General features: G+C 41.9%; 1 protein-coding gene across 7 annotated transcripts in view; it reads left to right on the top strand.

Annotated features, from left to right (window-relative positions):
* Positions 1-27122, top strand: part of ttn.2 (titin, tandem duplicate 2) — a 219954-nt gene that overhangs the window by 56238 nt on the left and 136594 nt on the right. For all 7 annotated transcript variants that reach the window (XM_085373731.1, XM_085373730.1, XM_085373729.1 and 4 more), the window contains 36 exons: positions 998-1276; positions 1363-1650; positions 1749-2027; positions 2318-2599; positions 2835-3113; positions 3198-3476; positions 3557-3835; positions 3923-4210; positions 4300-4578; positions 4896-5177; positions 6886-7164; positions 7280-7561; positions 7663-7941; positions 8169-8456; positions 11940-12218; positions 12503-12784; positions 13378-13656; positions 13750-14037; positions 14414-14701; positions 14836-15126; positions 15490-15777; positions 15926-16036; positions 16126-16411; positions 16531-16714; positions 16793-16876; positions 19670-19937; positions 20179-20439; positions 20804-21013; positions 21127-21204; positions 21309-21335; positions 24639-24695; positions 24866-24904; positions 26394-26468; positions 26638-26685; positions 26851-26928; positions 27022-27093. In XM_085373731.1, the coding sequence (XP_085229857.1) occupies positions 998-1276; positions 1363-1650; positions 1749-2027; positions 2318-2599; positions 2835-3113; positions 3198-3476; positions 3557-3835; positions 3923-4210; positions 4300-4578; positions 4896-5177; positions 6886-7164; positions 7280-7561; positions 7663-7941; positions 8169-8456; positions 11940-12218; positions 12503-12784; positions 13378-13656; positions 13750-14037; positions 14414-14701; positions 14836-15126; positions 15490-15777; positions 15926-16036; positions 16126-16411; positions 16531-16714; positions 16793-16876; positions 19670-19937; positions 20179-20439; positions 20804-21013; positions 21127-21204; positions 21309-21335; positions 24639-24695; positions 24866-24904; positions 26394-26468; positions 26638-26685; positions 26851-26928; positions 27022-27093 (7815 nt within the window). The remainder of the gene's footprint in view (positions 1-997; positions 1277-1362; positions 1651-1748; positions 2028-2317; positions 2600-2834; positions 3114-3197; positions 3477-3556; positions 3836-3922; positions 4211-4299; positions 4579-4895; positions 5178-6885; positions 7165-7279; positions 7562-7662; positions 7942-8168; positions 8457-11939; positions 12219-12502; positions 12785-13377; positions 13657-13749; positions 14038-14413; positions 14702-14835; positions 15127-15489; positions 15778-15925; positions 16037-16125; positions 16412-16530; positions 16715-16792; positions 16877-19669; positions 19938-20178; positions 20440-20803; positions 21014-21126; positions 21205-21308; positions 21336-24638; positions 24696-24865; positions 24905-26393; positions 26469-26637; positions 26686-26850; positions 26929-27021; positions 27094-27122) is intronic.

The raw sequence follows: 27122 nt of genomic DNA, 5'->3' as shown, positions 1-27122 counted from the left end.
TATTTTAAATGGTCTTAAATTAAAAATTACTTATATCATCATCTGTGATTTTGCATGTAGACTTTTTGCACAAAGTAGGAACATTTCCATGCACATATTAGTAAATAAGGGTCAGTATTCCCAAGTACACCAGCAAAACTACAACATCATGGCCGAAAAAGAAAATAAAGGTATTGCAAAGGCTTAGTCAAAGTCCAGAAATCAGAAGATAAGAATTTAATGATATCACTTATCAATCTTCTTCACATTTCAATTTGATTCTCTTCGATTCTTGCTTCGCTCTCATTGGCTCTCGTCACTAAATAGCATATCAGAGACATCACATTACTTAATTACTCACCGGAGAAAGTCATTCGTTACACAACTCTTTCCATTACTTTCTTGTTGCCTCGTAAAATGCCCTGAAATGTCTCATTAATGCCAGTTAAGAATATAAAAATCGGGCTAAAGTTCCACACACCAACACACATTTCTGTCCTAATGAGAGCAAACATACGCTCTTTCCTTCAGAAATGAACACACAACGCTGACAATAAAAGCAAAAAAGAAACTCGGCACACAGAGACTTCAAAGTGATTGTCACACAGATTCTACTGTAAAGCAGAAACAGGAATCTGATATAAATAGTTTGGTGGGACATTAAGAAAGTTATGCATAAACAAATGCTGGCAAACATCAGTAAACTGAGTTAAGCGAGAATGTCCTGATATGTGGAACCTTAGAATGAAGGTGTACTTTTTTTCACATGGCTTTCTAAAATCTGAATATATTAGCAGGAAGTTTCACTCAAGACAATGAGATTTGACTGAAACATTGATGACTTTTATACTCATTCATGCTTGAAATTACATGAATGTGACCTTGTAAGCTGACAAGAACCAAAGTGTAGAATCTTTAGTGTTCTGGAGGCTCAGGTTGAGGTTTGTAATTGATGTGTTGTAATATAGGAAGCTTTAAGATCTTTGCTGACTGTTTTTCTTTTTTTGGGACACCCCAGAACCAGCAAAAATCACAGAAGAGGTAAAGTCTATCAGTGTGACTCAGGGGGATCCGGCTACTCTGGAAGCCAGGTTCTCAGGCACAAAACCCCTGAAGGTCAGATGGCTAAAGGCTGGCAAGGAGCTGACCTCAGGCCAGAGATATAAAGTACAGAGCAAAGATACCAGTTCTGTGTTGAAGATTATTAAAACTCAGAAAAGTGATGGTGGTGAATATGTCTTTGAGGTTTCAAACGATGTTGGACAAAGTTCGTGTGATGCCACACTCACCATTCTCGGTCTGTTCTTAATGTCTGTCACCTTAGTTTTGTTTAATTTAATCTTGCTTTGTTTCTCACTCGCCTTTTTCTTTTGTCCATGTTAGATCAAATAATTCCTCCGTCTTTTACAAGAAAACTGAAACAGACAGAGGGTGTCAAAGGATCATTTGCGCATCTGGAGTGTCTCGTGTCTGGTTCTCTTCCAATAACCATACAGTGGTACAAAGATGAGAAAGAGATCCAGACCGATGACAAACACAAATGCACATTCTTTGAAAATGTTCCGTTTCTAGAAATCTCCAATCTTGACACTAAAGACAGTGGCAATTATACCTGCATTGCTACAAATAAAGCAGGAACGGTCCAGTGCTCTGGAGTCTTATTTGTGAAAGGTCTGAACACATTTTTGTACCATTGAGCAGATGGATGTGTACAAAGAAATATAGTTAGACGCATTTTTACCCAGAATTGCTTTGTCTCTGTCTTTCAGAATCCCCGTGCATTCTTGAAAAACCTGAATCCATAAATGTTTTGCCTGGCTCAAAAGTCCAATTTAGTGTACTGTTCTCTGGCACACCACCACTCACCACCAAATGGTTTAAAAGCAGTAAAGAGATCCTGTCCAGTGCTGACTGGTCAGTGATCAAAGATAACACCTCGAGCACACTGGAACTCTTCTTCGCAAAAACCACAGATTCTGGAGACTATGTCTGCCAAATACAGAACGATGTTGGCTCCGCTTCATGCCAAGCAACACTCTTTGTCAAAGGTTATTAATCTTTATGTGAAACTGAGTTGCCAAGTATGCCTCCAGCCATCTGTTGGAGACATTTTTCTCACATTATATTTGACCTTTTCCCTTTGATTCACATTAAATCTCCACTTTCGACTGATAATTCGTACCTAAATTTTCCAAAACACCCCCCTTGCAAGTTCCCAAAACTTGCTATGAGTTTGCTTAAAATGTTATCAACACTTGGATGGAAACATGCACTTTGTGAATGTGTCCCCCATGTTGTTCATCTGATGGTTTATCAGTCACTCTCTTTTATTCCTTAGTGCCTCCAAAGTTTACACAGATCCCAGCCCGTGTGTCTGTAGTTTGTCCTGGTCAGAGTAAGGTTTTTGAGTGCCAGGTGACCGGCACACCTGAGATTGACATCTACTGGTTCAAAGAAGGCTCTGAAATCAGCCCCACTGATCACTATAAGATGGCCTTTGTCAACTCTGTGGCAACACTGGAAGTCTGTGGGGCTGAAGTTAAACATAGTGGGCTTTACTACTGCGAAGCTCGTAATGAAGCTGGCAGTGAGAGCTGCAGCATGGAGTTGAAGGTCAAAGGTGTGTTGAATCAAAGTACACGATGTTCATTGTGCTAGAATTACAACAGCATTGAATTCAAAGCAGTGGTTTCCCTCAAACAAAGAGCTAGACTGATCTGATTTAAGTTAAACATAAAATAAACAACAGGGCTATCCAATATTTTTACCTATATGAACTGTAAACCTCTGGACCAGCAAGTATGGACCTGCTGGAGTAGAATAGGTTCATGACCGTTTGCTCTCCCTCATTTCAGAACCGCCATCATTTATTAGAGAACTGGCTCGAGCTGATGTTGTGAAGGGCTCCACTGCCATGTTAGAGTGTCAAGTTGCTGGGACGGGTCCCTTTGAGATAACATGGCACAAAGATGGAAAGGAGCTCAAACCCAGTGCTAAACATGCCTTCTCTCAGTTAAATGACACTGTGTGTCTTGAAGTGCACAAATGTGATGCTGTAGATATTGGTGAATATCAATGCACTGTTGCTAACGAGGTGGAAAGCTGTACTTGTAAGACTACACTAAGCCTCAAAGGTTGGTCTAAGCAGAAGAATAATTCTGCATATTTTCATTTGAGGTGAGGTCTTTAAACTTTAATATTTCATTCTTTCCTAATAGAACCACCAACATTCATCAAGACAATTGAGAACACTGCTACTGTTCTGGGTAAAATGGCAGAGTTTCAGTGCATTGTGAAAGGCTCTCCCATCACCTCTGTACAGTGGAAAAAAGATGAGAATTGGATATTGGAGGATCCAAAGATTCAGAGAACATTTGAAAGCAATGTGGCTACACTCCGGATCCCTGCCTGTGAGGCGATACACAGTGGCAAATACACCTGCCAGGTGGTAAATGAGGCTGGGCAGGATAAGTGTTTTGCCGCCCTCACAGTGCAAGGTAACTAGTTGCAGCTATAAAATCTTTTTACACTCTGGCTCAGAAACGTTCTGAATTGTTGACTTTGCTTGGGATTTTAGTGCCTCCGCAGATCACAGAGAAACCTGAGGTGGTAAAGGTTACAGTTGGAGATCCAGTCAGTCTGGACTGTAAGGTTACAGGCTCCCCTGAACTCAGGGTGAAATGGATGAAAGATGGCAGGGAGCTCAAGTCCATCAGGCAGCACAAGCTGATCTTTGAGAACAATATCAGCAGCTTAAAGATTCAGGCTGCGCAGACAGAGGATGAAGGAGAGTATGTCTTTGAGGTGGTAAACTACATCAGTAGCTGTACCTGCAAAGTCAAGCTAATTGTATTAGGTTAGTTTCTAAAACACGCCGCTGCTGCTATACATAATAATATGTTCACAAAGTCTAACTTGTGTCTTGGTGTTCTCTTGGCAACAGAGCAAGTAATTGCCCCAAGCTTCATCAAACCCCTGGTAGACATGCACGAGATATTGGGGTCCTTTGTTCAGATATGTTGCAAAATATCTGGTTCTCTCCCCATCTCTGTGGAATGGAAGAAAGATGGAACCAAAATCTCTAGTGGTCTAAAGCACAAGCTCATTCAGCAGGACAACTCTGTGTCCATTGAAATTGAACAGCTAGAGAGAGCTGACGCAGGGTTATACTCTTGCAAACTGACTAACGCAGCAGGAAGCTGTGAATGCAGTGGGTCCATCGTGGTCAAAGGTCAGACACTGCTTTTTTTTAACATGATTGGTCATATGATCCTAAACCAAAGGTGAGTACATCTTTAACCTTGTTCATCTTGTGTTCAGAACCTCCAAGCTTTGTGACAGTGCCCGAGTCGCAGACAGCTCTACCCAAAGCCACTGCACGCTTCAAAGGCACTTTTAAGGGAACTCCTCCCTTCACAGTCAAATGGTTTAAGGACGACACAGAGCTTATGACTGGGCCTACTTGTTTAATAGGGCTTGATGGGCTGTCCTGTTTCTTAGAGCTCTATTCAGTGGGCGTCACACAGAGTGGAGTCTACTCTTGCCAAGTCAGCAATGATGCTGGCTCCGTACACTGTAGTGCAAACCTGACAGTAAAAGGTTGGATTTACATGTTTTAAATCAATCCTTGCAGAGATGTATTTATCTCATTTCTTCATCGCTGGCAAAACCCAATCCTTCAGTTACATTTTGTGTAGCTTTGCAGCATTTTGTTTATTATGTACAGCTTTTCCACTGCTGCGTTTTCTATGAAGCAATATATTTAGCATTTGTATGGCATTCACGCAGCCATTTTGCTTTTCCTTCTAACCCGTCATTCTTGGCTTATCTCATCTGCTCACCTCCTGCCCATCTTAACCATGTTAAATGGTGAGTGTTTCCTCAGCTGATAACATATCTGTGTTTTGGCTTTCCAGAACCACCTGAATTTCTACTGAAACTCCCTGCCAATAAGTTTTTGAAGCAGGGTGAGTCACTCCGCCTGGAGTGCAAAGTCAGTGGCACAGTCCCTCTGAAAATTACCTGGTTCAAAAACGACACCAAAGTTACAGACGGTGGCAACTACAGGACGTCGTTTGTTGACTCAGTAGCAGTGCTAGAACTGGTCTCCACTAGTTTTGAGGATGATGGAGTTTACACCTGTGAGGCTCAGAATGATGCTGGCAGTGTGAGCTGCAGCACTACACTTACCATTAAAGGTTAGCATCCCGTGGACTTCTGAAATATATTTTATTATTCTGATCACAGTGGCTGTTCAGTGTATTGGTGGGTTATATAGCTGTGTTCCACTGCTTAAAGCTGGTATCCATAACTGATTGCACTACTTTATTTAACAATCCAGTATGGTCGAGGGTCATCTGAGGCTTTTCCCTTTCTTGTACCGCTGAAAATGTTAATCTGCAAGTCAAAACAGATCATTTCACTTGAGCCAATACATTTTACATAACGCTTCACGCTTACCGAGATGGAACCGTTTAAGTTAACTGTAATGCTCTTTGTTAAAATCCAAGCCATTCTACCTGTAGCTCCAGCAACATATGTTTGAACTTCTACAACGCTAAAGGAATTCACCATCCTGTCTGCAGTACAACAAATAGGTTTTTTTCCACAAACGTGCTGGCTTGTTGCAGTTTCTGATACATTTCTATCATTCCATGATCTTAGCTGCAGTGCAAGATAACATAACATCTCTACACATCTCAATAGTCTTACAACTGTGTCCATTTGTACTTAGAGCAACCGTTTTGGTATAAAAACATATTGAAGGTACATTTCTAAACTCCGACCCCAGTTCCATCAAAGATGAGACACTGTGTAAAATATCAATAAAAACAGAATGCAGTAGTTCGTACAAGCCCTTATTTTAATTAACGATAGAACAAAAATGACACAGTCTCAGATGTATTTGCAGCAGATTGCGCAGCAGCATACCAAATATGTGTTTACAACTCTAACAGCTCATCTGCATCATAGTTCAAATTCACTTTCCCCAAAATTCCACACCAGTTTAGAAAAAGTCCAAGTTCCGTAACAAATTTCAACAATTCCAAAATTTTCACTGAACTTAAACCACACTTAAATTACGGATTTGCTGTCACTACAACTTCCAACTTCATTTTCCACATTTCTTAGAGATCTGCTATTCTAATTGCAGTTCCAACAAATTCTAAGACCCCAGCAAAATTCCACATTCCAATTTTGTGTTAGGAACATGACCCAAACTCAGGACTTTCCTGGTAGCGACTGTGAATTTATTTACAGTATTAGAATAAACAGTGAGAAGCAAAAAGTGTTCAAAACAGTGGGATTTCCAAAATTCCCGTGATTACCTGACAAAACAAGACGTAACGATTTAGTAAACGTTTTCACCAGACGATGGCCTGAGACAGCTTTCAGTTTCCGCGAGCCGGGCTTGTGCTAACTTTGCCACTCAGCGATAGAGCGTTGATCGAAGCCCAGCCACACTGTTAAATAGCAGACAGTTGATGAGGACCGCTGGCAGCAGATGGATCCTGATTGAAGAGCAGGTGTGGCTGTTCTTAGCCCGGGAACGCCACCAGCCTGGTGTTGCCCGAGAACCGGCACACTGGCCACACACACAAACGCACACAGAGGGAAACAGGGGACTAAAAACAAACCACTCAAATGACATAACATTAAAAGCAGTTCGACCAGCGAGGACTGACGGACCATGACAAATTGTTCCATAAAATTTCCACATTAAATATACAATCTTTTCTAAGACTTCATGTTCATACAAAAATTCCACCCGTTAATCTCTAGTAACGTTTTCAACACTGCCAGCTTTGAGCTTCATTCAACAGTTATGGATTCCAGTTTTAAGATCTAGACATGAATTGTTTCCCTCGTGAATTCCTCTTTAACGGTTCCATCATCTTTCTATAGACCCCCCATCTTTTGTCAAAATACCCCAGCCTGTTGAAGGGCTGAAGGGTAAGGACGTAAGTTTGTACTGCGAGATCAGTGGTACAGCTCCATTCCAGATCACCTGGTTTAAAGACAGAAAACCTCTCATGGAGAGCAGGAAGTTTAAGCTGGTGAGCGAGGGCAGCTCAGCCACACTGCATGTCATTGGAATAGAGCCCTCAGACGCCGGCGAATACGAGTGCAAAGTGTCAAACAGTGTAGGAAGCGATACCTGCCAGACATCAATTAAACTCAGAGGTCAGTAGAAATCGCGATAGCATTAAATTAAAATAATATAAAATAAAATTAGATTTTCAAATGACTTTGTCACCTTGCTGACTTTGCCTTTGCGCTGTTTTTCTCCTCTCTTCAGAGCCACCATCATTTGTGAAGAGACTGTCAAACATTACAGTGATACTGGGAGGGGAGGTGACCCTTGTGGCCACTGTTAAAGGCTCTGAACCCATTACTGTGTCCTGGGTTCAAGACAAGGATCACATTCTCAGGGACAGTGACAACAGGAAAATCACCTATGAAAACAACCAGGTGGCAGTTAAAATCTTTAACGCTGATGCAACTACGGCAGGCAAATATACCTGCCAACTCAGAAACGATGCTGGGAGTGTGGAGTGTTTCGCTAACTTGACTGTTCTAGGTTTGTAATCATATAATTCTCTCTCTTTCTGTTTTGTTTTTCTACCTGGAGCCTGAATGTGTGATTTTAAGTATTTTCTGCTCCCTCTCTGTTGACTCCAGAGCCTGCTAAAATAGTGGACAAGCCGGATGCTCTGAGTGTGACGGCAGGTGATATGGCTGCCCTGGAGGTCAAAGTGTGTGGAACCCCAGAGCTCATACCCAAGTGGTTCAAAGATGGTGCTGAGCTGGCTTCTGGGAGAAAATACAAAATCTCATTTTCCCGGATGATTTCGAGCCTGAATGTGCTGTCTGCTGAGAAAGTTGACTCTGGAGAATACACATTTGAGATTATGAATGAAGTTGGGAAGGACCTGAGTAAAATCAATCTCACTGTTTTAGGTAGGTAACGTCTTCGTACCATGAGCTGGAATATCCTGATCAGTGTGTTCACTCATTACCCCATTGACATGAGGGAAGAGGATTCATTGAAAGTACTTTTACCCTAGTATCGTATTTTTCGGACTATAAGGCGCACTGTCGATTGCGCCTTATAGTCCAAAAATTACGGTACTTTTCTTGACAAATGGATACTCTTTAACAGCATTGTTTGTTTCCCTCTGAAACAGATAAGACGATTCCTCCAACATTCTCACGGAAACTGAAAGACTGTACCACTGTTGTTGGAAAACCTTTAGAAATAGAGTGCAAAGTGTCAGGCTCATCTCCTTTTACCATTTCATGGTACCACAATGACGAGGAGATAAAGAGTGGGCCAAATTATGAGATTTCATTCAGTGACAACAACTGTACACTAAGGGTGCTCACGCTGAAGCTGGCTGACTCTGGAGCATACAAATGTAAGGCTGTCAACAAGGCGGGAACCACAGAAACTACAGCCTTCCTGGTTGTTCGAGGTCAGTATCCCAATCCCAGTATCCCAGTCAAAGAAGTCTTTATGTTGCTGCTGTCTGTTGAATGTTTCAGCACCCGTTTCTCTGAGCTGCCTCCAATTAATTCAGTGAAAAGCAGTGGCGTGTCTAGAAAATTTTTGTTGGGGGGGCCAAGAAGGGGCACATATTTGGAGAAGGGTGGCAGATGTAATTGGCAGATAATGTTAAAAAAATTTCTACCAACCATTAACCATAATTCAATAACCCTGTAAACCTAAAAATCCGAATGTGCTTTTAACTCTTATTAGAATGAGATTTTAACCACTACGGTGCAAAGTTTTTAGATACTGCGTTGATAAAGTACAAGAGATGCAATCAGTGCTTTGTCAATGTTTATTCAGCATTCAAGGACAGCAATATTTGCATAGTAGTTTTACTGACATATAGTGCACATATGTTTTGGGCAAAAACATTTTTGAATATTAAAATACGAACATTTGTAACAAACAATTGGCATATTAGCCAATGCAAAACTTTATCTGCTTATTAGAAACAGAAGATAATCTTCTCACAAACTGGTGTTTGATTTTGAAACAGGAAAAAAGTGGGGAAACAAATGAAAAGACTAACATTTGAATAAAACCTGAAAGCAAGTAAATACTTTCTATGCTGCCTTATGGTAAACTTTGGTAATATTGATAAAGAACAGCACTGGCTGATGATGAAATACAGTCAGCTGGCATGGTGACACTGCCAGTATTAACCTGCAGGGCTGGACTGGGACAGAAAATCGGGCATTTTGACTAAAGACCGGCCCACCAGGTATTAAAGCCATAAAGCCTTTGAATGAAAACAAACGCTGTGGTGACAGTCATGTACACTTGATATCTTTTTGGTATATGTATGATTTCTATACATTTTACGTCAGATAAAAACTTTGTTCACAAGATTCAGATAATTATTTAATAAAAGCTAGACATTTTAAATGAGAATAAGAAAGAAAAGTATTTCTTTGTGCCCCCCTCTCCCTGTTAATGCCCTACCTGCCCCCCTGGCAAAACTTTGCTAGACCCGCCCCTGCGCAGTTACCAGCTGTCAGCTGCTTAGAAAAGGATCCTGGTGTTATTTGTCTCTCAGAAACAGTTCATAACTTCCCTTCAACTCATTCCTGTCACCTAAAAGGTAAACCATCACCTGCTCAGCTCTGATGATTCAGTAAGGACATCTCCTGGTTTCACCTTCATGTTTCCCTCTCATTAGGGTGGCTGTGGCTACAATGTAGCTGCCATCACCAGTGTGTGAATGTGTGTGTGAATGGGTGGATGACTGGATGTGTAAAGCGCTTTGGGGTCCTTAGGGACTAGTAAAGTGCTATACAAATACGGACCATTTAGGATATCCAAACCGACATCATGACCAGCAGCTTTTACAGCTGTGGCTCCAGCAAACATCAGCTGATACTAGAAATTAAGCTGATCAAGCTTAAACGTGCTGCTGTTGTTTAGCGCGACATCCGCTGGTTTCCTCTTTCTGGCGCAAAGTGGGCGATAAACAAACAAGAGAGAAAAGCCAATCAGCTGATCATTGATCAGTTTCATGATTGAAGTAGGAACAGGAGAGGGCGGGGGAGAGAATGAGAGAAGAAGAGGCAGCTGCAGCGTAAAGACAGAATAAATCCAACTTTGTGTCTTTTTTTCATTATAGCTGAAAAAAACTGTGTCTCTTCTCAGCTCAATACGAAACGCGTAACATTTTCTCTGAATGCGGGACTATTTCATTTTTACGGGACGGTTGGCAACTCTACTAACTAACCTTATGAATAAAGTTCACTATCAGTAACATCATAGCACCCACCCAGCTGTATAAAAAGTTTGTCATGCTAGCTAGCACGCAGTACGAGTTATTGTAACTGACTGTAAAGAGTCAGCACAAGGAAAATAAACTCCACCTAAACTTGGTTGATATCTGACCCAGATAGACTGCAGGTCATAACTTCTTACCTGAAGTTCAGTTCACCTGACACTCGGACCGGCGGCCGCTGTTCCAGGTTAACTGGCGCTTAGATTAACTGGATTTGGTCGAACAGATGTGTGCCACACTTGCGTTTCAGGAGCTGCTACCGACAAGCCAGCAAAAAAAACGCCAAGTGTGTCACCTGTGAGGTTATCTCCAACACACTTTACCGACAGTCTCGGTCGTTGTGTCCCTGGGCAAGACACTTCACCCGTTACCTACGGGTCAGAGGGCCCGGTGGCGCCAGTTTCCGGCAGCCTCGCCTCTGTCAGTGCGCCCCTGGGCAGCTGTGGCTACAATGTAGCTGCCATCACCAGTGTGTGAATGACTGACTGTAAAGCGCTTTGGGGTCCACAGGGACTAAATAAAGCACTATACAAATACAGGCCATTTACCATTTACAATGAAAAACAGTTCTGTGACAAATAAATCCTACAGTCCATGCACAAAACCATCTGTGTCTGTTCTCATCAGAGTATGCACACAGAGCTCTGCAACATCACAAATCAAATCTAAAGTGACAATGTTCTTTGATTACTGTCTTTGTACTTATGACAACTAATCATAAAAAATGTGTTAAAAATAGTGAACTGATAAACTTGTAAAAATCAATATTTATGCAGAATGTATCTGATATATTCTTGGATTTTGACTGTTGTTAGAATGTTAGAAAACGGTTTCAGGCGTAACAGGTGGTGTTTTATATCAAAATTCACAATAACAGAATTCAATAAAATTTTATTTATTCATAAAGCACCAAATTATAACAACAGTTGCCTCAAGGTGCTTTATATTGTAAGGTAAAGACCCTAAAATATAGTGTTCACTACTGGCAGACCCCACTCCCAGTGGCTCTGCAGGTTCAAATGCACTGCAACCTAAGAAAACACCAGCAAATAGACAATTGCAGCAAAAGCACACAAAACAAACGGAAATATAATTACATTAAAAATTATTTAGGCGAGACAAGAGCTGTGGATTGAAAGAAGTGTTGGAGTAATGTGTGTGCTCAACACATGATTCATGCAATCCTGTAGATACACATTTGCTATCAGTCACCTTCTCAGCTGTTCCGTCACATTATTGTCTCCTTTAAATCAATATTGTTTTTGTGAGGTTTTGTTTTATTCCACTGTGAACATTAATTTGCAGTTTTCTACTTGCTGATGTTTTCTTTGGTTGCAAGGTGTTTGACTTGTCTGGACCACTGTACCAACCAGGTTGGGAAAAGATACAAGCACCCCACAGGAGACCACCTGTCCTCTGTGGTGCCCACACATGTGACGGGCCCCACCTCCTGCCCCCCAATACCTTTATTAAACAGTTAAGATAGAAGTAGAATCAGAATCCTTTATTATTCACTGAGGCAAAAATCACAGTTTTTGGCAACAATTCAGATTGTAATGCAGTCATCTTATCGTTTTAGCCCGTTCTGTTATTGCCCTGACAATTCTATGTCTGATAGAAATGTTTGATATTTCTGTTTGGACCCAGAACCTCCAACGTTTGTGGTGCCACCGCAGCCAGTGGAGGCCATGCCAGGCTCTAATGTGACGTTCTCAGCCATGGTGAAAGGCAGCGCCCCTCTCAAACTCAAGTGGTTCAGAGGGACGAAAGAGATCGTAGTTGGACATGGCTACGATTTCTCCCTGGATGATAACAAAGTTCTATTAGAGCTTTACAACGTGGACAAATCTCATGCTGGAGAGTACACCTGTCAGATCATTAATGACGCAGGAAAAGAAAGCTATCCAGTGAATCTCACTGTCAAAGGTTGGCCAGAAAGAACTTATTTCTTATTTCACTAAAAAATATATATTTTTAAAATGTGGTTAATCCCAGGTAAGGTTTGGGTAACTTTGTTACCTTTGGTTAATATTAAAACACGTACATGTGACAGATATTTTAAGATCAGGAAAGGGGCAAATATCTTTTCAGTGGCACCACACACCTTTCTGCTAGCAACATTAATTAGTTAAATGCAATCGACTTTAGGTTTTTCTTGTCTATAAATTTCTTCTAACGCAATCATTTTAATAACATATTGTGTTTTTCAGAGCCAGCAACTTTCTCAAAGAAGCTGAAGGACATATCAGTTGAGAAGGGCAAACCATTAACCCTGGAGTGTACATACACGGGCACCCCCATGATCACTGTGAGCTGGTACAAAGATGGCCAGCAGATCTTTGCTTCATACAAATACAACATTACCACAACAGAAAGCTCCTGTATCTTAGAGTGTCTCAGCACTGATGACAAGGAGGCTGCAGGAAAATACTGCTGCCAAGTGTGCAACGATGCTGGGAAAGACACGTGTGAGGCAGTGGTTTCTATCCTCGGTTAGTACAAGATCACTGAACCCACTCTGTTTGGGTTCATTTGTTGATTTGTTCCTGCAAAATATTCTTGGGCAAGCGTCCGATGCATCCACCAGAGTACAAATGTGTGTGAATGTTAGATAGAAAGAGCAACACAAACTGAATAGTTAAAAGAATGAAAAATGCCCCTTATTAGGTAATAATCGAGAGTCAAACTTTATACTCTCTTCAGAGCCGACCACCTCAACAAAGTCTTTCCTTCTGATTAGGCAAATCAGGAGACTCTACTTAGAAGCAGTGTGCAGTGGTTGTAAACCTGCAGTAATAAGTAACAAACTGATATCAGCACATTGCAAAGGTATAAAAATATGGAAACCTCAAACATACAGAAGCCAGAGGTTTTGCATTATGGATGTTACAGTCGCCCACTTTTATTCAGTAAAATTGCATATAAGACTATATGATGAGGAAAAGCCTGATAGGTTAATCTATAAGCAATAATACATACAACCACACTCAAAGCAAGACTTATTATATGTGTAGCTGTCCCAAAGCCTGCAGATCTGATTTAATTTACAGTGTGTCCCTATGTTTTCTGGCGTTTGCACACACAGAGCCACCATATTTTACTGAGTCACTGGAGCCCATGGAGGTGACAGCTGGAGATGCTGTCTGTCTGAAATGTCAGGTTGCAGGCACACCTGAGATCAAGGTGTCCTGGTTCAAGGCTGATGGCAAAGTCAGGTCTAGCCCCACCTGCAAGCTGGAGTACACAAAGGGTGTTGCCTGTTTGAAGCTAAGTAAAGCCACCAAGTCCGATATCGGAGAGTACACCTGCAAGGCAGAGAACAGGATTGGCTCTGCTTCCTCCAGCTGCAGACTCAATGTGCAAGGTAAAACCTAGTTTTCCAGATTACTGAATTTATACCTTTGTAAAAATCACTGGCTTTTCAGACTAATGTCTGCCATGTGTTTATCTTTTACAGAAGCTAAAACGCCACCATCATTCCCAAAGAAGATCACCAGCCTGCAGCAAACTGAGGGCCAGCCAGTGCGCTTTGAGTGCCGCGTGGCTGGCTCATTGCCCATCGAGGTGTCCTGGCTGAAAGACGGCAAACCTCTGAGTCAGGGGGAGGAGTTTTCCATGCTGTACGATGATAACACAGCTGTTCTGCAGATCAACAACAGTGAGATGAGGCACTCTGGGGAGTACACTTGCGTGGCCACCAACAGTGTGGGCTCAGCTTCATGCAGAGCCAAGCTCACTCTGCAAGGTGTGTGACGCATGATTGGATGGTTGATTCATTAATACTGGATGCTTATGAAGCAAACAGTGTAACGTTTAGATATCTCACCGTCACCTACTGATTCTGACTAGACAAAAACGAGTCTTCTATTTATTGTGAAACTGTGTTAGGAGACCTCATGACTTCTGGTCACTGCTCCTCACGTTTCTGAAAATGCCCCACTCTGTTGTACTTAACCACCTTTCTCTTTCACGTTCTAGACGTTCTAAATGTCTTTTGTTTATTATTTTTGACAGCACTTTGGTCAGATGGTGCTGAGCTGTTTAAGGCCCCAAACTGTTTAATCGTGTCCATCTAAAGATTTGTTCTTTTATCTTCCTTTCATTCATTCGCCACTCTGCAGAACCCAGATACCCTCCGGTATTTGACAGGAAATTGTCACTACAGGAGGTGACAGTGGGTGACAGCATTGAGCTGGAATGTCACATGACTGGTTCTACCCCCATTAAAGTCACTTGGTCCAAAGACCACAAAGATATTCGCTCTGGGGGGAATTATAAGATTAGCTGTGTGGATAATACACCTCACCTGACCATTCTGAAGGCAGATAAATCAGATACAGGGAGGTACTTCTGCCACGCCTCTAATGACATGGGGAAGGACTCTTGTTCCTCTGATATCACTGTCAAAGGTATTTGAACCTGGGGCACACTCATGCCATCTCGGCTCTCTCTTCTAAAGCATTCACGTCTCTCGAAGGACATTGTTTTGTCTTTGAAAGCTGCTCCCCTTCTCATCATTCTTACTTTCTTGTCTTGATTTCAGAGCGCAAAAATCCTCCAGTGTTCACCAAAAAGCCCTCAGAGCACATCGAGGACATGGAGGGCAAACTGGTGAAGATTGAGGGCCGAGTCTCCGGGTCGCAGCCCATTTCAGTCAGCTGGTTCAAAGATGACATGGAGATACAGAGTTCTGACAAGTATGACATCAGCTTTAAGAGTAATGTGGCAGTGCTGTGCATTAAAAACAGCCAAGTGATTGACAGCGGAAGGTACTCGTGCCAGGCCTCTAATGAAGCTGGGAAAGCCTCCTGTGATGTCACTGTTGGCATCTCAGGTATGTTTGATTTAAAGTCGAAGCATAATTGATGCTCACAGAATGACAGCTAGCAGGAATGATTAAAAAATGACAGAGCTTATTTAGTGGTTTGGTATGTTTATCGAAGTCTCTGGTTTTCTTTATTCCATTGTTATAATCTTTGATGATTTGGACTGTTGGTTAAACATCTTGCTTAAATTGTTAACTAATGAAGGCTTCAAGTCAGACTTTTTCTCCTCATGTATATTTGCTTTTTAACCCTGTTATTCAAATTTACTTTGAAGTCTTTGTTTAAAGGTCTTCAGATGTGTTTATGAATCTGAATCTGAGCACTGACAGCAGTACAGTCAGATAAATCAGACTGGCTTATCTCTCTTTCAGAGGCCAAGAAGCCCCCAGTGTTTGACGTACCTCTCAAACCAGCAACTGTGGATGACGGCGAAAAGCTAATTCTCAGGTGCCATGTCTGTGGAGCTTCCCCTCTGAAGATCCAGTGGATGAAAGACAGGAAGGAGTTGACACCATCTAGCAGCACTAGAATCAGCTTTTCTGATGGCACAGCATGTCTGGAGATCAGCACAGTCTCTAAACTCAATGCTGGTGACTACCTCTGCAAGGCTACCAATGAGGCTGGCAGCGAATTCTGCAAAGCCAAAGTCACTGTCAAAGGTAAAAAAAAAAAAAAAAAGGTTAAATCCCCTCAGATCTGTACTCTAAGATTTTATTTATTTGTAATTGTTTTTATTTCTCAAAAGTTGAAAAATTCAGATTTTTGTTGCTTTTGAGAATCTTTCATTTGTAGTTTGTCATCTTGCAGAGAAACCTGGAGCAGCTCTGTCTCCTGCTGAAGCTCCAGCAGCTTCTCCATCCAAAAAACTGGACAATCTGTTCTTCATTGAAGAGCCTAAAACTGCACACGTTACCGAGAGTGAGGGTCTCAACATTTGCACAATGCACAATCCAAATGTGTAAAAACGTAGGCATTTCTGATCTAACTCCTCTACCTGTTGCTCACAGAGGGAACCGCCACCTTCATCGCAAAGGTGGGTGGTGACCCCATTCCCAGTGTGAAGTGGATGAAAGGGAAGTGGAGGCAAGTGACCCATGGTGGCCGGATCTCCATTGAACAGAAGGGCCAAGAGGCCAAACTGGAGATCAAAGAAGTGACGAAATCGGACTCTGGTCAGTACAGGTGTGTCGCCTCCAACAAACATGGCGAGATCGAGTGCAGTACTGACATGCACGTAGAGGAAAAGAAGGACGTAGTGATGCTTGAGGGAGACCTCCGCGCTAAACTGAAGAAGTGAGTTTAGAATCTGACAACACAGAATCATTCAGACTGAAATGTCGTTTAAATGTCGTTCAATTTGTCATTGTCATTTTGTTTATCTTTAAAAATGTATGACATCTCCTTGTTCTCAGAACTCCATCAAAGCAAAAGAGCCCACAGGAGGAAAAAGACATTGACATAGTTGAGCTGTTGAGAAACGTGGACCCGAAAGAGTATGAGAAATACGCCCGGATGTACGGTATCACTGACTACCGAGGCCTACTGCATGCAATTGAGCAGCTCAAAAAAGAGAGAGCTGAAGAAAGTGGAAGACAAGTAAGGGTCTCCACAATCACTTGGTCCGATGATTTTGAATCTGTGGATGTCTAATGCACTTGTTTGTGTTGCTGACAGGAGGTAGACCGTGGAGACAGAGAGTCTGATGAGGACATGGCCAGGCTGGTGGCTGACCTGCAGAAGAGGATGGAACGGACTGAGGTCAGGACATGTGCAAAGTCCGTTTTGAAAACCAAAGCTTTACTGTTAATGCAACTTGAAATTCATCGTTTCATAATGTTTGTAAAGAATTTAGAAATGGATTTCAGAGAGGAAGATGCAGTAAGGTAAATATAACTTTTGTTTGTGCAGGTCATCAGTATAAAAATAAAAATAAAGGAGATTTATTCACCAATAACATCAATTTACAAAATCTTTCTGAAGCTGAATCTTACGGTGGCCCTGAGAGGCCAAACGGACTGAAAGCATCTGCAAAAGCACACACAAAACACAAACAGACAAAAAGACAATAAAGAAAATACAGAAAACAATCAGAAAGAAAACGGAAATGTTTCCGTCAAGTTATTGTGTCCCCTGAAACACTTCTGTTTTCCTTTCTGATTTTGTTTTTGTAGTTTTTGTCATGTTTCTTTCATTCCCGTTGTCTTTTTTCTGTTTCCATTGTGTATTGTGTGCTTTTGCAGCGTTTTCCTATTTGCTGGTGTTTTCTTAAATCCGTTTGCCCTCCTTGGGCCACCGTAATACTCTTAGGCCCACAGTAGAATCCAAAGTTTTACATTTTGTTTTAGTTGAATCACAGTACAATTAATATTTAACTTTATTGAGTAAAGCTTTTACTTGCAACGGTCGGAAAGAGTTGCTTATTTAATCGTGATCGTGAACTGGGTGTCTACAGCTCTCTAAAGTGTTTTCCAGCAGCAATTAGAAATCTCTCACTGATTTCTTTGTTAGTCAGCTAACTTCTTTTTACTCCCCTGAGCCTTTTAGTAGATACACCTATGGTATCGATTTCAAAATCCTACGTTGCCTTGTTCTCAAATGATCACATTTACAAGTTTTTCAGAAAACTTGACTTCTGACCTTTGACCTTGAGGTCAAGGTCACTGAGATTTGATAAATGGTCTGTATTTGTATAGCGCTTTACTTGGTCCTAAGTACCCCAAAGCGCTTTACACTATACACAATCATCCACACACTGGTGATGGCAGCTACATGTAGCCACAGCCACCCTGGGGCGCACTGACAGAGGCGAGGCTGCCGGACACTGGCGCCACTGGGCCCTCTGACCACCACCAGTAGGCAACGGGTGAAGTGTCTTGCCCAAGGACACAACGACCGAGACTGTCGGAGCCGGGGCTCGAACCGGCAACCTTCCGATTACAAGACGAACGCCCAACTCTTGAGCCACGAACGCCCCATTTGAACTCATCTGATATTTTTAGCATATTCACCAATTTCAAAGGTGACTTCCATCTCAAGTTATTACAGCCACACAATTTTCAGAAAACCTGACCTCTGACGTTCAGGTCAACCAAGACAGCCCTACAACTTCCAGAGCCTTCAAGAACTCATGGTGAACCTCACACACCCTAGAGCAGAGGTCTCCAACCTTTTTTGCGCCTCGGACCGGTTTATGCCTGACAATATTTTCATGGACCGGCCTTTAAGGTGTTGCGGATAAATAGAACAAAATAAAACTAGTACCGGTACCGAAAAAGAGAAGATTTATTCATAACACACGTGAAAAGACCCAGGAAAACCGAGTTAACGATAAAAACGATAACAAAATAACGCTGAAAACCGATAAAAACTCTGAAAACCATACATTTCATACCTGAGCCTCAACTCTCGCGGCCCGGTACCAAACGACTCACGGACCGGTACCGGTCCGAGGCCCGGGGGTTGGGGACCGCTGCCCTAGAGGACCTGCCACCAAGGATTTCTAGGAGTAACCAAGTGGTGGAAGGTTTCCACTTTGATGGTCTCAGAATCTCGTCGCTGTACCAGTCCGTTGTGGTAAAGAGAGAGCTAAGCGTAAAAGCAAAACTCTTAATTTACCGGCCAATGTACACCCTTACCCTTACCAACGGTCATGACCTCTGGGTAGTGGCTGAAATCATGGATACAAGCGACGGAAGGAGTTCAGCCATCCGGGTGAAGTGTTCTAGACAAGTCCCACCAGGAAGAAGCCCCGGGACAGACCCAGGACAAGCTAAGGACATTATATATCTTGGCTGGCTAGGGTGAGGGAGGTCTGGGCTTTTCTGCTTAGGCTGAAGCCCCAGCAACCCAGTCCTAGATAAGCGGAAGAAAATCAATGGACTTCCTTCTAGAATTATCACAAGCACAAGATTTTCAGAAAACTTCACCTATGACCTCAGACCTTGAGGTCAAGGTCACTGAGTTTTGAACTCATCAGCGATAGTAGATACACCTGTGGTATTAATTTGTAAATCCTACGCCTTGTTTTGTTCTCAGGTTTTGCATTGACAAACTTGGGTATCCACGTGACACACCCACATGCCCGGCAGGGTGTGCGGGTGGGGCGACAATACCTTATAAGCCTTTTACAGCTGAAGGCTAAAAATCCTCAAAGCATATTTAAAGGATAATTGGCTTTGTTATTAATGATAAGACCAGTGGTTGATGTGCCGTTGATGTGTTTTTGTCAGTCAACAGTTATAGGATGCATTAGCATTTATATCAGTCCAACTTTATTCTGAAATCGTTGCAATGGTCTTTTTTGCTGAATTAACAAAACTAATGTTGGTACAGGGTCAACATTGCAAGTGATCAATTACGTTGTAGCCATAGACCCAGTTTATTTTCTTTGGTCCTTAACATATGTTGTGCACATAAACATTATTAGAAAAAGCTGTTGAGCCATCAGAGAATCTTTCCTTTACTGCAGTGTACACTTAATAGAAATAATCACAAGGATGAAAAACTGTTTGTCTGGCATGTACTTCATAATGCTCTTTGTCATTATTGCAGCCTGTCACTGTGGTGAAGGACATTTCCAATCAATCTGTCTTCATTAATGAAGAAGCAGTGTTCGAGTGTGAGATCAAGATCAACTACCTAGAGATCACGCTGTCCTGGTACAAAGGCACACAGAAACTTGATACTAGCGACAAGTACAATATCACCATCAGCGGCGACCGCCATCTGCTCAGGATCAAGAACTGCCAGTCATCTGACCAGGGCAACTACAGGGTGGTGTGCGGGCCCCACATATCCAGTGCCAAGCTCAGTGTCATGGGTCAGTACTGACAGCTTTACTGCATCTGTTAAAAAGTATCTGTTGTTTGATAAAGGGTAATTAGCATTTCACCTCGGCAGTTGTCTAGTTTAGCTTAGAGGCTTTAGCTTTTAAGTGGTTGTAAATGTTCTGTCTTCTTGGCTGATTGAGAACAAAGCCTCCTTACAGTAAAAACTCGATTATCTTAAATAAACTATTTTCTTTTGACTTCATTTTTGTTTTTATGTGTTTTGTCCTTTAGAGGTGGAGGTTGAGAAACATCTACAGGACACAATGGGTAAGGAAGGCCAGTCATGTACTATGTCTTGTCAGATGTCCATCCCTAATGTAGAGGCTCAGTGGTTTAAAAATGGAAAGCAGTTAGAAATGAAGGACAGGTACACATCTGAGGTGAAACACAAGGTTCAGAAGCTACTGATCAGAGACCTGAAGCCTGAAGACCAAGGAAGATACACCTGCAAGTACCAACAGCTGGAGTCTTCAGCAGACCTCTGGGTGGAAGGTTTGTACCTGGAACCCATCCTGCAAACTTATAGACATGTTTTACGTAGTTCCCAGTTACTAACCTCTTTGACTTCCATTATCAAACTCTTAAAATAATGTTGGCAATTTGAAGATTGCCCTCTTTTTTCCTCTTTGATTTTGTCCTTCTCTTTCGTAACTTTCTTCATGATCGTGTTCCAAAAGCATGCCCCATTGTCCCACTTGTTGTATTTTTACATGCATTTTGATAACTGTCCCATAAACGATGATCATCATTTTTAACCATCTAGATGATATTTTGATGAAAAATGACCATTTAGCTATTATCATACACTCCCAATTGTGATGCCATTTACCCATTCCCGTCTTTATCTTTTTTTTAGCTGAACAAATTCATTTCACCAAACGCATCCACAACATCGAAGTCAATGAGCGACAGTCAGCCACCTTTGAGTGTGAAGTGTCCTTTGACAATGCCATTGTTTCATGGTACAAAGACACCTGGGAACTGAAAGAGAGCCCTAAGTACAACTTCAGAAGCGAGGGCCGAAGACATTTCATGGTCATTCAAAACGTGACCGTTGAAGACGAAGGTGTGTAGTGTGCCATCAAGCTACAAAGGCTCGTCACAAAGTCCTGTAGATTTTTTTCCTCGTTGTTTGTTGAGACCTGAGTGTAAAAGATCTTCATTACTAATTCCTTATAGGCGTGTACTCAGTAATTGTGAGGTTGGAACCCAGGGGAGAGGCTAAGAGCACAGCTGAGCTTTATTTGTCTGGCAAAGGTACAGTTCAGTCAGGCAACACTTTTTATGCTTCTGCTCACCTTTTATCGAAGTGTTTAACACTCTGTTTATTCTATATTTTCTTTTTCTTTTTTTTTTTACAGAAATTGAATTAGCAATGGTCCCCATTGGTAGGTATTTTATTTTCAAGACCCTCGATGACTTTAATCATTCAGGAACATCTTTGGAAAACCTCTTTCTGCCCTCTTTATCACAGTCAGATATGGACACAGTCCACCACTCTAGTTCACCACTGCAGGTTTTTACGAATTCAGACACAATCAAAAATGATCTGACTCTTACCAGGTTCTAAAACTAGGCAAATGCAACCTCAGAGGAATAGCATCACATGACATATTACATCATGTCATAATGTATTTAAAAGATTTAAGGCAAAATTTAGGACCAATGTGTGAAAAAATAAGCCCACACTGTGATTCACTAGCGTGTAGAACCACTTTTTTGAACTATTTTCTCACATTGTTCTGGGTGAATCTCCTGTTGCATGACCCAATTTTAGCCAAATGGCTTTACATTTGACAATATCTGTGTGCAATGCCTGTGTTCATTTGAGCCACCATTAATCATGGAGTCTATGTTAAACTCACATGGCTGCCAGGTGCCCAAGTCCTGTTAGCGCCAAACAATGATCACGGCTTCTGATATGATGTGTTTGGCTTTGATTTGGTAGACCGGGTGTGGTTTGACTAGGAGGAAAAGGCTGCCCAATCTAAAGTGGTGTTCTGTTATTGGACTTCTATGATAATCACAGTGTGTCCATAACGAACACATGTTCAAGTATAAGGGTGTTCCTAGGTGGAGGTGACACCAGGACACGCTAGGTTGCAGGTTGGTGATTAATTTCATATCTGTGTCATGAGTTTAGCTGTCAACTGATCACCACCTGGTAGTGAGTTGGATGAGGTGAGAGCAAAGGATGCTGGCCATGCACGCCCAGATATATGGGGAAGGTGCATTGGGAGCATCTAGCCGAAGCCCTGGTCAATTTCCACTTCTGGCATAACTTTGAATACATTCCGAGAGAGACTGAGGGCATTGAGCCATTGGGGCAAGCATAGCAGATGGTGGACACTGGAGCTAAAGAGAGCTGTTAGAGGGACTCCTAGTGGACTTGGTTAGCCTGTGGCGTCACAAATACTCCTCATAGAGGAAGCAGAGTCTGGGGATGAGGTGGATGATTTGCAATCACTAGAGGTGAGTTTACTGGGATAAGACAGCTTCTTGTAAGTGGTAAGACCCCCAGGGTGGAGATTTGCCTTGTTCCTTAAGGCTTTGGATGTTGTGGGACTACACTGATTGACACGCTTCTGCAACTTTGCATGGCACTGTGGGGTGATGCCTCTAGATTAGAAGACTAGAGCGATGGTTCCCTGAGCAAGGTTCCTTAAACGGACTCAGGCGCAGACCAGGGATTTCTTTGGCAAGAAAACAGTGCGTTTATTTACAGTGAAGGAAACACCAGGTGAATATATATATACAGAGTGCCAGGGGAAAGGAGTCCGGGGCTCCAGGGTCCACAGGGACACAGAGGATGAGTCAAAAACGCTCCTCTCTCTCTCCAGAAAGTCCAACACCTCTCTTTCGCCGCTCCTCTATCTCACTCGTCCAAACACAGTCACAAACGGGTTCAGGGATGATGCCGATAGCCCAACGAACCAAGAATAGCAAAGGTCCGCCATCTTAAGTACTGCTTTAATCCACTGGAATTGGCAGCAGGTGTGATGACAAGTGCAGGTGCGTGGGCCCAGGGCGGGAGCCTGCAGTGAGCACCACCCCGGCGGAGGGAAGAGGGAGAGAGAGCAAAACAAAAACAAACATGTCCCCTGACACGGAGTCAGCCGGCGAGACACGGGGACCATGACATAAGGTCTGTATTGTCAATAATGAGTCAGACCTGTCCCCACTGGCTGTTGGACTCTGTTAGTGGTTTTTCAGTGATTTTGTACATAATGTTTGTGGACAAAATTTGTAGACATAGCTAAGAAGCAAATTTTGACTTCAGTGGCCTCAGGGACTCATCTATGTTTCTCTGCATGATGAGATTCTCTTGGCTTCATCACATGGTCGTTTCCAGCCTGCACTGAGCTGTTTTACAGGAGAGTCTGAAGATGTGGGAATGAGAATTACAACCTACAGGTTTTTCTTATCTGGAAAACTGTGAGTTCCTGTCCCAAGTAGAAAGGGTCTGTCTCAGGGTCGTGTTCCTACAGTAACCGAGAAACGAGTGGCGTGGCAGCAGTTATTAGGAGTCATTACCAATTTGTTGTGGTGAACTGAGAGCTGAAGGTGTTGACTAGTAATTTATGTTACTGCCCTCACCTATTGCAGTTCTGAGTAGTGACTTAAATAACGAATGATGGTAATGAGCTTTCTTCAAAGGGTAGCTCGGCCCTTCTTTAGAGACAGGGTGAGGGACTCAAAAGAGCAGCTCTGCTCAGAGAAGCTGTGGCAACTTCTGCACACAGGAACCAGGCGAGGTGGCTCAGGCATGTGAGTAGGATACCTCCTGCCTGCTATATTAGGTCTCCTGGCCATTTACCACAGGAAGGAGACCTTGGGGAAGACCAAGGACAAATTGCCTGTCTTTAAGACGCCTCAGTCACCCACCCGAAGAGTTGGAGGTGGTGGCTAAGGAGGCTCTGGGCTTGTCTGGGCATGGATGGATCAGTGGGTGGATGTCATTGCCATTTGTCATTTGTCCTTGAGGGGAATTTGATGTCCACTCATGGGATTTTCCACTTGCTTTCCAATTCCACCTCAATGCGTCAGATTAGCAAACTGCTAACACTTCTGCTTTTACAGTTGTAGACACACTTGTGTCGATCATCATTTAATCTATTGAATGTGAGCAGCAGCAACTTTCTGTTACTTACATGCTTTATTCCTATAAAGGAAGTAGGGGTATTTCATACTGTGTCTGCCTTTTTGCTCAGTGTTTGTTAAATATGTAATGACACAATGTATATTGTTGTTCATCTGAGGTTGTATTTGACCAAATTTAAGACCTTCTAGGACCAGATGCATTTTTCCATTACCTATAACACTATTATCTATGATTTTATAAAAGTGAAACCAATTAGCTTATTTTTGGGAAGCTGTTAAAATGTTGAACTTAAGCTCCAGGCCTAAAGGGCCGGATATGGAGTTACTAGTTTCAAGTTAGGTGGTTAGGTATGGTACCCACTAGCCTGTGTTACTACAGGACTACGCTAGCTGGTTGTACTTAATTGATGTTATGGTTGAAATGTGCCTATCTATACTTTTTATCTTGTAACTGGCAAATGCTACCAAGCAAGAGGATTTTCCAAAATGTCCTACACTTCTACTCACACAGTGGTTTTGTTTTGTTTTTAATAGTTAACCAATAGTTAACCACTTAACCAAAACAGAACTTTTGGTACCATACTCTGTAGATATGCCAGATTCCTCTGTTCAGAGGCCTGAAGTGCCTACGTCAGTTGCAATTCAAGGTAAGGCATCATAAGCAGCTCACTTTGTTCCATTTATTACATCAGGGAATTTACAGAGCAGTTTCTGTTATAGAAATTTCATAGTAGTTTTGTGGCCCACATAGAATTAAGACAATGTTTACCTTAATTTAACAATGAAATGGAATAAAAATGTTTTTTGTCTTTTAAAGAATCTTATGAATTCTATCATTATGAAGAAGAGATTGAAGGTATTTACTATTTGTTTTTATGCTCCTGCGTTTTGTCTTTTTTCCTGTTAATTTGTATCTGTTCTTCTTTCTTTCTTTGTGCCTAATGTTCTGAATGTGTTTTGTTGTCACTTTGTAACTTTAATCCAGTTTTCCATCTTGATGCCACACTCACTAACTTTTACTTATGTTTTGCCATTTAATGGTAAATGGCCTGTATTTATATAGCGCTTCACTCATCCCTAAGGACCCCAAAGCGCTTTACATATCCAGTCATCCACCCATTCACACACTGGTGATGGCAGCTACATTGTAGCCACAGCCACCCTGGGGCGCACTGACAGAGGCGAGGCTGCCGGACACTGGCGCCACCGGGCCAGTGTCCGGGCCCTCTGACCAACATTTAACATTAAAAGTGTGTGAGTCTGGTTTTAGGGATGAGATTTATTACATAAAATACGTTGTGTTCAGTTCTGTTCCATTAGGTTTAAGCACACTAAAATACATTTTGCACTCTTGCTTTTACACTTTTTGGATTTTGGCTAGGCTTAGTAAGAAAAGTACAATATTAGGTAAGAGTTCTATCTCCACCAGCTGAACAACAACAAGTATATATGGACCCTCTCCACACACACATTTGTATTAGCTTTTTCTATGCCTGTAAATGGTGTTTGGTGTGTAATGGATCACTAAGAATAGAGCTTTTTAAAAAAGTCGTTCCAGTTTGAAGATTTTAAGAAGTTCAACTTCTGTTTTTAAGCGAGGACAAATAAAATGTAGATTTTTGTCCTGCATCTCAAAGATGTGCGGCTTTATCTCTTTTTTTCTTTAACATCAGACTGTACAGGTGTTAGGGTATTGATTGGCCCGGGCTTGAGGCCTTTGACTGGCCAGCAGTTTTGTATGATGTGCTCATCATGCTCTTGTCAGCACAATGTCGAGAGCATGCACAGCAATACCTGTGTGCGTTTGAGCCACATTACTCATGTCTATCTTGACATTTGTCTTTTTTTAAATGTATGTTTTTTCTTATCTTATATATTTGTGCTTGCATACGTCTCTCTTTTTTATCCCTCATTTCACTACCAGCCTTTGTGTGCTTGTTTTTTTAATAACCACTTTTGGTTCAGTAACAGCCTAATATCTGATGATCTGGTTTTGCTTACTGTCGAGCTTCTGAATCTTTTAGTTTCTTATCACAAATACATTGTTCTGCATTATCATTCTGGCTCCTATCAGAGTGCTTTGCACAGTTTAGGTTTGCACTGATCTTTTGACCTCTCTTGTCCCGTCTAAAACACACCACACACTAATGACCAAATGCTTTAGATTGTACTGACTTATGTCCAAATGCTTAAAAAGCTTATCTAGAAATTCTGAGCTTAAAAGAAAAAAAAATAATTAAAAGTGTTGGATTCCATGTTTGACTTATGAAGACTTAAGAATGTTTATGTTTTATGACACTTACCTTCGATCTTGGATGTGTTCCTTTGTGCATGTGTTTTTCCAGCAGTTGTAAGAGTTGCCATTGAGGAGACAATGGAGACCAAACAAGTTCAAATGAGAGAGGAAATCCCAACAAAAGGTACAGCAGAGCTGAGCATATTCTGCTTTCCCTCATCCTACAACTGTGTCTTTTTGTTCTTTTATTACATTATCTACTGTAGTGGCGTTTTCAGTTTTTAAAATGGCGCCGTGTATTCTGCTGCACTTCTCTTCTTCACCTAATTGTGTTTTTTTTTAATTTCCCAAAGTTGAGGAAAGGCCTGAAGAGAAACCAACACCAGCATCACCACAGAGAGGTACTGACAAACTGTTGATGTTGACACGTAAATTTATTAATTACATTTCTAGCTTCTTTTGTTTTTACTGTTATCTCAACTATACTTTGTGTTTGTTTGATCTTTTACTTCCTAAACCTCTTTAATGTTGCTTGACCTTCACTTAATTTAACTGCACATTTGAAGAGCCTGAAGCCAGAAAGCAAGTGGAGGAAAAGATTGCTGTGGTTTCAGTCCCAGAAAAGGATGTTCCTGTTCCCAGAGGTAGGGATTCCTACAAATGTCTTTAGAACATCTTTGCTAAGGGCAATCTGTTGTCTCATTTGATTATTATATGTTTGAATATTTCCTTAAAAGAAACAGAGGAAGTTAAAAGGCCGACTGCTTCCCCACCTCCACCTACTGAGAAGCCTGGAGTGCCAAAGAAAGGTACTTCATGTTGCTTAATGTTTCTTTGA

This window comes from Diplotaxodon limnothrissa, linkage group LG16, assembly GCF_057381915.1.
Source record: "Diplotaxodon limnothrissa isolate DT_005_m linkage group LG16, D_limnothrissa_male_GT1.1, whole genome shotgun sequence".
NCBI classification, from domain to species: Eukaryota; Metazoa; Chordata; class Actinopteri; order Cichliformes; family Cichlidae; genus Diplotaxodon; species Diplotaxodon limnothrissa.
The sequence above is the reverse complement of the archived record's forward strand: the minus strand, read 5'-3'. Positions and strand labels throughout refer to the sequence as shown.